We start from the raw sequence: 10,149 nt of genomic DNA, 5'->3' as shown, positions 1-10,149 counted from the left end.
TTTGTTTTTTGCAGGTAAAGATAAAGGTAAAGTTGACAATCTTGTTATAACAGAATTTCAGATTTCCATACATGTTTATGGCTGATATCAATGATAACCATATTTTAACCTTAAAGTTTAGCCCAAGCATAATCCTAACATTAATCTAAATCACCACTCTCAATGCTTAGATCTATGATGTGGCTAAATTTTACACATTATAAGTAAAGTTCCCTTTTGGACCTAGCGGCACACGGGGCAGGTGAAGTAGGGTTCCACTGTTACAACCACGAATATACATTATTATTATAAAATGCATGAATTTTGAAGATTCCAGTTAATTCATTACCAACTTAATTTACATTCAGCTCCCTATATTTCTTTCCTAAATATTTTGGAGGATATTATTTAACTTACCATTGAATTTTTTTTAACTTGTCTATATATTTATAGGGCAATAAATGATCAGAAACCAATCCACTACTTTCCTAAATTTAAACAATCATTAAGAGTACAAAGAAGAAAAGTAGGTTAATTATCTGACAAACAGTGATATATATTTATATATATAAATTATACATATATATATATATATATATATATATATATATATATATATATATATATATATATATATATATATATATATATATATATATATATTCGCACAAGCGGCCCTCGGTAGGGTGCGAATCGGCGCGCTAAGGCGACTACGTTCGTTTTAAACAGTGGATAGACTATGGATAAGATGGGGCGTTATAGTAATTCATTATGTTGAAATAGTTGCGTTCGCAGGCGCTCAGGCAGGTTGCAATTTGGCTACCCAGTGAGCGCCACGGCGCCTACGTTCGTTTTAAACAGTGCAATAGACTATGGATAGTTCGAAAGACAATACATAAGATTGAGTTTTAGAGTCGTTCACTAAACATATGGGACGGAGTGGTCTAGCGGTAGAGTTCGAATCCGGGTTCAAGTCAGTAGACCGTCCCTGAGTCCACCCAACTCTGATGGGTACCTAACTCCCGTTAGGGAAAGTAAAGGCGGCTGGGCATAGTGTTGACCACACTATCTCTTCATATGCCGAGGTCACAGAAACAAATGAACTCTACTTCACTAGCCCCATAGACCGTCAGGTTTGAAAGGAAAACTTTACTTTACTTTACTAAACATACTAACGCGCGTCCTATGAGCACTATGGCGCCTACTTTAGTTTTAAGGAGCACATACTATATTGACAAGGCGGCACACGGCATTAAAAAGGTTAATATAATCGATAAATATAATCAACGCGCAGGCATTGTTTGCATGTAAATAACTTAGTTTTAGAAAACTAGGTCACGAGTCTAAGAATATGGGATTGGTAACACATTGATGAAACCCTACTTATATATTTTGTCAGACTTTCTTCTATCCCCGCGGCAACGTGGCGGGGGCCGGGAACGCTAGTTATCAAATAAGAGCTTTTATTGAAAATAGTTATTTTAACTTACAAACTGAAAAAAAAATTATTTTGTTATTTCTGATGAAAGTTATAAAAATAAATTATTGTTTTAAGCTGCTAATTGGTTCAACTTCCTGTTTATTGCAGAAAATGAAAGATTTTAGTCCAGAACAACATGACCATCCAGAAAATCCTCCTTCTGGTGAGGAAAGTACTAGTGAAAATGTGGATTACAGGGAGGTAATAATGGTTGAAATTACTACCCTTCTAAGTTTTGTATAATAAACACTGTGTACTGAATAAAGCTTAATATATCGTACAATTTAAATGTGATGTATGCAATAAAACGTAATATAAGGCTTTTTAAGATGAAATAACACTTAGTTCATTATAATAGTTATTTCAGTAGATATTGCATTGTCATTTACTTATTAATGATTAAAGACCTTTTTTATCAACGTATCTATTTCTGTTTAAATAATGTAAACTTACTACATACAAAATATGTATCAATATTAATTGTTATGAATAGTATTTTTTCTGTGTATATTAAAGCTATTTGACCTATGACTTAGTTGCAATCTTACGTTATTTGAATCAGCCAATTCGGACAATGCAGTTCTAACCAAATTTACTTAATGCTCAGATAAACTATCCCATTTAAAAAATTGTATGTTGTATTTTGTTACTAAAACTTTCACATAATTTTGAATTAATTAGTTTCGGATAAAACCTGCATCCCTGCAGATTTTTGCAGAAACAACTCAATTTAGTCACTATGATAAGGAATGCAATAAGTGGACAGAACCCATCATAGGAGTTCTTAGAATCCTGGAAGATCTTGGTCCATATTGGGTCAATGTCAGACAGTATAAGGTAGTTAGCTAATTATTAAAATTTAATAGATATACAACGTCCTTACCCTTGTATAATTATTAATTATTTTCAAACGTAAGAAAATTTATAAATTTCTATATAAAATCCTTTGAATTAATGTATAAATGTGCTTAGAATCTTTGTGAAAAATATAAATTTTTTTCTTATTTTTACATTTTGTTTTAAAAATGTACATTATAATTGCGTTTTCCATTTCATTTACTTCCCTTGATTGAGGTTTTAATATTTTAGGACAACACTGTTTGTGCTGACCATCTAATTAAGTCTGGGATGAAACTACTACCAAAAGATTCCAAACAGCGATCATTCACTTACTGGACAAAGATCAAGGAGACTGATCTAAAAGAGGAATGTTTGCAAGTCAAGTTTGAAAACAAAGAAAAAGCTTAACAGTTCGCTGAAATATTCAATGTGTGTTGTAGGAAACTGAATGAAAATACAATTGAAACATCAAAAGAGAAATTTGTTAAAAGCCATGAAGTGAATTCTAAACAAAAATTATTGACGAAAGCTAAGCCAGATTTTGAAAGAAATTTAGCTACTTTCAAAATGGAATTTAGAGAGGATTTAAATGCTAAAAAGTCCTTTTACAAATGTAAAGACTCAGATGAAGATGATGAGACTGAAATAATTGCTGAAGAAAAAACTATAAATTCGCAACAAAATTTTCAAACATATTTACCAAAGGTAATAAGAAATCAAATCAACACTAACAGTAATGGTTCACAGACACATAAAACCTATAAAGAGATAGACAATATCAATCTGACATCAGCAGTTTTAAGCACTAGTGAAATGGCAGTTACCTGTAAAGTTTTTAAGACAGGTGATGAATTAGGGAAATTAAATGTTGGAGACCGAGTTATTTTTTATGCCACAGCTTCATCTGTGACACTAGTTGATACTGTGGACAGTTCAGATGATGAACAAGAACCTAATCAAGGTATTATTCTTTTTAATTTTAGTACTCATAATTGTTTTAATTTAATTTATTAAAATTGTTGCGACTGTAAAACCAAATCCATGTTAAATAACAAGGATACCAGTGCCCTAGTGCATTATAAATTATTCATATGACACTGTTGTTTCCATATTGTTTATAAATTTGCCTACTTTTTAAAATATTTAGATTCTTTCATAATATATTTATTTCTGTGGAACTTAATTGACAAATTATAGCAAAAAAATGTGTTAATGTAATATAAAATCTACATATTTGAAAGCATTTTGTACCTTTCCAAGTCGGCTTCCCAATCAGTACGTTTGTGCTGATTTATAAGATATTTGGTTAAAACTATATAAAATATAGGTATATACAGTAGAATTTCGGAACATTTAAAAAATTTATTCTGCTAATTATAAAAGGAACACAAAACATAATTTTAGATGAACCAGAATCAAAACCAGCCAGCACTGCTACGAGTTCATCATTGATTGAAATGTTTAAGCCCAAATCTGGGAGCTGGGAATGTGATGGTTGTCTGGTGAGAAACAACTCTGATGTGGTCAAGTGTCCAGCTTGTGGAACTGTGAAGTCTGGCACCAAACCTGAGGATGTGCCTAAACCTGCAGCTGGTGGAATCTCTTTTGGTGCTTCTCTCTCTGCTGACCCTGCAGGTTCGTAGGTTGCACACATCCATTTTACACACACACACACAAACACACACACACATATATATATATATATATATATATATATATATATATATATATATATATATATATATATATATATATATATATATATATATATATATATATATATATATATATATATATATATATATATATATATATATATATATGAAGACTTATATGACACTTGTTATGGCTATTGCAGAAATTATTATTATTTATTTATTTATTATTGTTTTAATACCAAATAATGCGATTACAGTTGGTATTATAGGTTATTTTCTTGTTTGTTTGTTTTTAAGTTAAATCCATTTTTCCAATAGCCCAAGATGGAACATCATCAATAAGATCTTTTGGTGAAAAGGTTTGGAGCTGGAAATGTGGTCGTTGTGTGCTTAAAGAGACAGCTGGTGCCGTGGAGTGTATTGAGTGCGGAGTATCAATTTCTACAAAGGATGGATTTCTTTTTACGGTACCCACTACCGTAGTGCATGCAGTCCCTGTTGGAGTTACGTTTGGTGATTCCAATACAAATATTGTACTGCCTTCGACAGGAGATTTGTTACATACAACAAATGATACGGCAGAGAAGGTCATTGCTGAATTCACCTCAATGTTCCGATAACAGAACCAGCAACAATAGCCAAAGCAAGTGATGAATTAATGTATATTGCTCCTGAATCTACAACAGCTCCAGCAGCCACAGTTACTAATGTGTTTAACTTAAGGGCTACTAAAAATACACCAGCTGAATCTGCCGCAGATACAAATGTATTTAAGTTTGGTAGTCAAGTAGCCAAACAATCTACAACTGCCTCAGTTAATGATGGATTTAGGTTTGGTATTCCTGTAACAGCACCATCTACAACAGCCACTGTTAATGATGGATTTAAGTTTGGTATTCCAGTAACAGCAACATCTACAACAGCCACTGTTAATGATGGATTTAAGTTTGGTATTCCAGTAACAGCAACATCTACAACAGCCAAAGTTAATGATGTATTTAAGTTTGGTAGTCAAGAAACCAAACAATCTACAACAGCCACAGATAATGATGGATTTAAGTTTGGTATTCCTGCAACAGCACCGCCAGTTAATGATGGATTCAAGTCTAACTGTACTGTAACAGCACCAGCTTTAACAGAAAAAGTTACTGATGAATTGACAAAAGCATCTTTCACAACAGCCTCAAAAAGCCATGAAGCTCAAAAACCAACTGAAAGGCTAACTGCTTCTACACAATTAAGCGATGGAACAATCACGACACCATCAAACTCAAATGTCTCAGTATCCTGTACGTTACAATCTAAACATGAATCTACTTTACCATCATCAAATAGTGGACTATCGCTAAATGTATTGTCACACACTAAAGCGCAAACATATACTGTACCTTCACTAAAAGTGCTCTCAACACCCACTGGACCTTTGACACCTTATAGACCATCTACAAACTGTAGACACTCATTATCCACTGGACTATCAACATTTATTGAAATAACAACAGACACTAGACAATCAAATTCTTCAGGACCATTAACAAACACAGGTCGATCAAAAAACACTAAACCATCAACAAACAAACGACCATCAACAAACAAAGAACAATCAACACCCACTGAACCATCAAACAACATTGAACAGTCAACAAACAACGGAGCATCAACTAACCCTGGACAATCAACAAACATTGAACCATCAACAAACACTGGACAATCAACAAACATTGAACCATCAACAAACACTGGACAATCAACAAACATTGAACCATCAACAAACACTGGACAATCAACAAACATTGAACCATCAACAAACACTGGACAATCAACAAACATTGAACCATCAACAAACACTGGACAATCAACAAACATTGAACCATCAACAAACACTGGACAATCAACAAACATTGAACCATCAACAAACACTGGACAATCAACAAACATTGAACCATCAACAAACACTGGACAATCAACAAACATTGAACCATCAACAAACACTGGACAATCAACAAACATTGAACCATCAACAAACACTGGACAATCAACAAACATTGAACCATCAACAAACACTGGACAATCAACAAACATTGAACCATCAACAAACACTGGACAATCAACAAACATTGAACCATCAACAAACACTGGACAATCAAAATTCACTGAACCATCAACAAACCCTACACAATCAACAAACATTGAACCATCATCAAACACTCGACAATCAACATCCACTGATCCATCAACGAATGCGGGAGAATCAACAAACACCGGAAAATCAAAATCCACTGGACGATCAACAAGAACTGGACCATCAATACTCTCACAAAAGAGTAAGTAATATTTTAGTTTAATTATGCTTTTGCTTGTATTGTTTAAATTGGAGATTTTTTATTTCTAAATAAACTGAAATAATTCTTACAGTCATTGGATCAAATTTTTAAAAAACATAAGTACAGAACCCACTTTTTTTTCTAGCTCTCATTTTTCTATTCATATCCCTCTCTCATTTCTAGGTTTTATGTTAATCACTATTTGTTTTTAACATATAATGCTTTAATTGTAATAGATCTTTGATTTATAAACATTCTTAAAATTCACAAACTGTAAGGATTCTGCTATAACATCAATCATCTCTAAAATAAGAACAGCAATCTTAAAATCTCACATTTATTACCAGTAAGTTTTATGAATTACTCTGACTTTTCAACTGATTTCATCTACAACAGCCTTAGTTACTGAAGGATTCAAGTTTGGTGCTCCATCCACACCCTTACACCCAAACTTAAAAAATAGAAGTACAGAAATCACTTTTTTCTAACCCTTATTTTTTTTCTATTCATATCACACTCTCATTTCTAGTTTTTATTTTGATCATTATTTGTCTTTAACATATGTATCATAGTTCTTAAATTATAATTTATCTATGATTAATATAGACTCTTAGTTATTACAAATTAAACAGATTATACTGTATACTAACATCTACAATCTTTAAAATAAGAACAGTAATTTTAATATTGATTTTAAAATGTTGTATCATCTGCAATCTTTAAATCTCACTTATATTACTAGTAAGTTTTAGACAGCAAGAAAGAAAAACAATATCTGAATATTGAACTGCTAACAGAAATTAAAATAATGTTATATTATTATTTGCAGGAATTAACAGCCTTTTCTCTCATTATGCTGTCATTACAAAAAAACAACCAGATACGAGAATCAAAGGGGTATTATCAGTAAGCCTTTAGTAAATATATATATATATATATATATATATATATATATATATATATATATATATATATATATATATATATATATATATATATATATATATATATATATATATATATATATATTCTAAAAAAAAATTTAAGAATGTAAAGTAGTTTTTTATGACATCCAAAATTCTAAATTGTAGTCATTAAGCAATACAAATGTACAGTCACCAACATCTGTAGAGACATGACAAAACTTTCACTTTGGGGGTCAATAAGGGAGTGAGTTTTAACCTTCCATAATTCCCTACTCTCTACTCCGCTGTTGTTTGCATTTGTCCAGATACAAGTGGACAAGAGCAAGAACCATGCTAGTATGATGGTCACCGAGAGAGGAAAGATATTACACACGGTGGACATAACAAAGTTAAATACTGAGCCGTCATCAGAAGAGAACAATGTTGTTTTGATGGTACCTAAAAATAGATCACAGGAACTAGAGGAAGTTACCATCACACTGGAAAGCTCATCACTTGCGTTACAATTAAAAGATGTAAGCTGTTGTTTTTAAATCTATACGTTTGTTTTGACATTTTAACTGGAAATAAAAAAAAACTGTAATGTTTATAATATTTGATACTTCATTACAGAACTTATACATAATATTATTTTGTTCAAACTCAGTAGGTTCACATTTTATGTGCCTTTATCATTCAACAGTTATATTTTCTGAAAACATAAATGCTTTTAAAAGCATTATAGCAACTATTTATTTTGCTGTTGTTCTTTAGCTGCTCTCTTTAAGTTCCTAATATCATATTTTTACATAACCTCACCAGGCCATTATAAAAGCAACATCCCTTATTTAAGGCAAGTTAACGCATCCAGGAGGTAAAATAAAAATTACATTGTTTAAAGAATTACGTATGCTTTCATGCAGTATTTTTTTTAATGTTGTTTTTTTTAAATATTTGTTATCTGTTTGTTAGGGGTCGTACATAAATGACGTCACACTCGTAGGGGGTAGAGTAGTCCTTAATTTTGTGACGGTGTGTGATGACAGAGTTCAGACAAGATTTTAGAAAAATATCTATGTTTCAAAAAACATCAACTGCAATTTTGAGGGGGGTTGTAGGCTGGGGTGTGACGTCATTTTAGGGGGTCTGGATTTTTGTGACGACGTGTGACGGAGGGGGGGGGGGGGGGGTAAAAATCGTCAAAAAAGCGTGACGTCATTTATGGATGATGCCTTATGCAATTTCAATAAGTCTACAATATTTATCCAGCTTTAGTAAGAATATGTGAATCAAAATATACTGACAAAGTTTGTGGTTACAAGGTATATTTAAATACTCTTTTGGATATTATAATCGATATTGCAGATAAAGTTTAACTTTTTCTTTGATCTCGGCTTATAAAGAGATAGTGTGATCAAGCAATATCCCCAGCTGACAAGGAACATGACTACACTTATTTAATCACACTAAACCTTACAATGTATTGTACTATGTGGTTAAACATGATAAGTTAACAAATTTATTTTTAATATCTTTACATGATTAGAATTTGGAGTAAATCACAAAAAGTACTAAGTGGTGATAGTTTTCCAACAATGTTATGTTGTTGTGGAAGCTAAATTGAATAATTATCTCTTTTGTTTTTCATAGTTATTTATTAGCTTTATATTTTGTGATATTAGATTTTGCAAGATTATTTTTTTTTAATGTGTGCATTTCTTTTGAATTTCTTTATCTAAAATACTTTATAAGAGTTGTAGTTTTTTTTTGCATTTGTCTTGTGTGTGTTGTTACAATTAAAATAACTGTTTGTTACTTCTTAATGCAAAAAAAAAGGTTTTTGAAAAAAAGATTATTTTCATATTAAACTATCTTCGATTGAATTCTCTTTTAATGTTTTGTCCCATTCTTAAAAATTACGGATAAAACATATATGACTTCCATTGTTCAAGCTATATTGCCTTATACAATAAAATTATTTACACATTTTTTAATCTAATTTTGGAAACAATAAATATCTATAATGGTATTCAAAAGTTGTTTTTATTTTTTTATGTTTTTTTTTTCCTTTTTTTAAAGCTACTATCAGCAAAATTTTACTTTACACTGTAAAAATAAATATCTTGAAACACTGACAAAGTGTGTATGTATCAGCATGCAGGACATGTCGAAAATAAACCGGGAGTGATCTCTAAACTTTCTCGAATATTCTAATATAACACTACGGGGGATGGCGACTCGGGATGTAAACATAATTTCTAATCCATTTTAATTACTTAAACTTTTTAAAATAGAATAAAATCTCGTGGAAAAAGAATTTCGCACCAAATGAACGCCAAACAATAGGTGTATAATAGTTCCGAATATTATTAGCACTTTATAAATTCACATGCGTTTTTTGAGAAATCGGAAATAATGTAAATTACTAGTTCCGGAAAAAGGAAATTACTCAAAATTTGACAGAAGGCAGAGAATAAGATTTTTACCTGTGAAATTTCATTAATCTATCTGAAACAGTACTCAAGTTATAGGCTTTTGAAAAACTAAAAGTAGAATAAGTTCCACTTTCAGTTACCGAAAATCGCTGAAAATTTGATACAGAATTACAAATTTGATATAATACTTGTGCATGGAATTTCATCAACCTAGCTGTAACGGTACTCAAGGTATCGTGTTCACAGACACACGTATACACACACACACACAAACATATACACATACACACACAGACATACGGACAAAATTGCAAAACTATGTTTTTCCGACTCAGAGTTGTGTCTTCGACTTCTTCTTCTTCTTCGTTCTTAATTTTAGTGTTGGAAGGGATCCCATCCAACACAATTAAGTACACGTTTCAACTGGTTATGCGCCATTGAGGCCATTGACTCCGATTTCAGCCTGCTTTTCTTTTTGGATTTGCTTCCATAACCTTTGTCCAACCAAGAACAAACTACAAGGCAGCA

General features: G+C 31.6%; 3 protein-coding genes across 3 annotated transcripts; all 3 read left to right on the top strand.

Annotated features, from left to right (window-relative positions):
* Positions 1 to 1,545: 1,545 nt before the first annotated feature.
* Positions 1,546 to 2,710, top strand: LOC131951186 (uncharacterized). The gene is made up of 3 exons (XM_059313524.1): positions 1,546 to 1,660; positions 2,168 to 2,296; positions 2,549 to 2,710. The coding sequence occupies exons 1-3, from the start codon at positions 1,571 to 1,573 to the stop codon at positions 2,705 to 2,707; spliced, it is 378 nt and encodes a 125-aa protein (XP_059169507.1). The 5' UTR covers positions 1,546 to 1,570; the 3' UTR covers positions 2,708 to 2,710.
* Positions 2,711 to 2,781: 71 nt separating this feature from the next.
* Positions 2,782 to 4,577, top strand: LOC131951181 (nuclear pore complex protein Nup153-like). Its single transcript, XM_059313515.1, has 3 exons — positions 2,782 to 3,260; positions 3,704 to 3,934; positions 4,276 to 4,577. The coding sequence occupies exons 1-3, from the start codon at positions 2,867 to 2,869 to the stop codon at positions 4,575 to 4,577; spliced, it is 927 nt and encodes a 308-aa protein (XP_059169498.1). The 5' UTR covers positions 2,782 to 2,866.
* LOC131951180 (uncharacterized) lies at positions 4,494 to 9,152 on the top strand. Its single transcript, XM_059313514.1, has 5 exons — positions 4,494 to 6,281; positions 7,111 to 7,187; positions 7,513 to 7,722; positions 8,009 to 8,060; positions 8,552 to 9,152. The coding sequence occupies exons 1-4, from the start codon at positions 4,616 to 4,618 to the stop codon at positions 8,036 to 8,038; spliced, it is 1,983 nt and encodes a 660-aa protein (XP_059169497.1). The 5' UTR covers positions 4,494 to 4,615; the 3' UTR covers positions 8,039 to 8,060; positions 8,552 to 9,152.
* Positions 9,153 to 10,149: the final 997 nt, after the last annotated feature.

This window comes from Physella acuta, unplaced genomic scaffold, assembly GCF_028476545.2.
Source record: "Physella acuta isolate Inbredline_101_S28 unplaced genomic scaffold, ASM2847654v3 ptg000804l, whole genome shotgun sequence".
Taxonomy (NCBI): domain Eukaryota; kingdom Metazoa; phylum Mollusca; class Gastropoda; family Physidae; genus Physella; species Physella acuta.
This window is presented reverse-complemented; position numbering and strand designations above follow the sequence as displayed.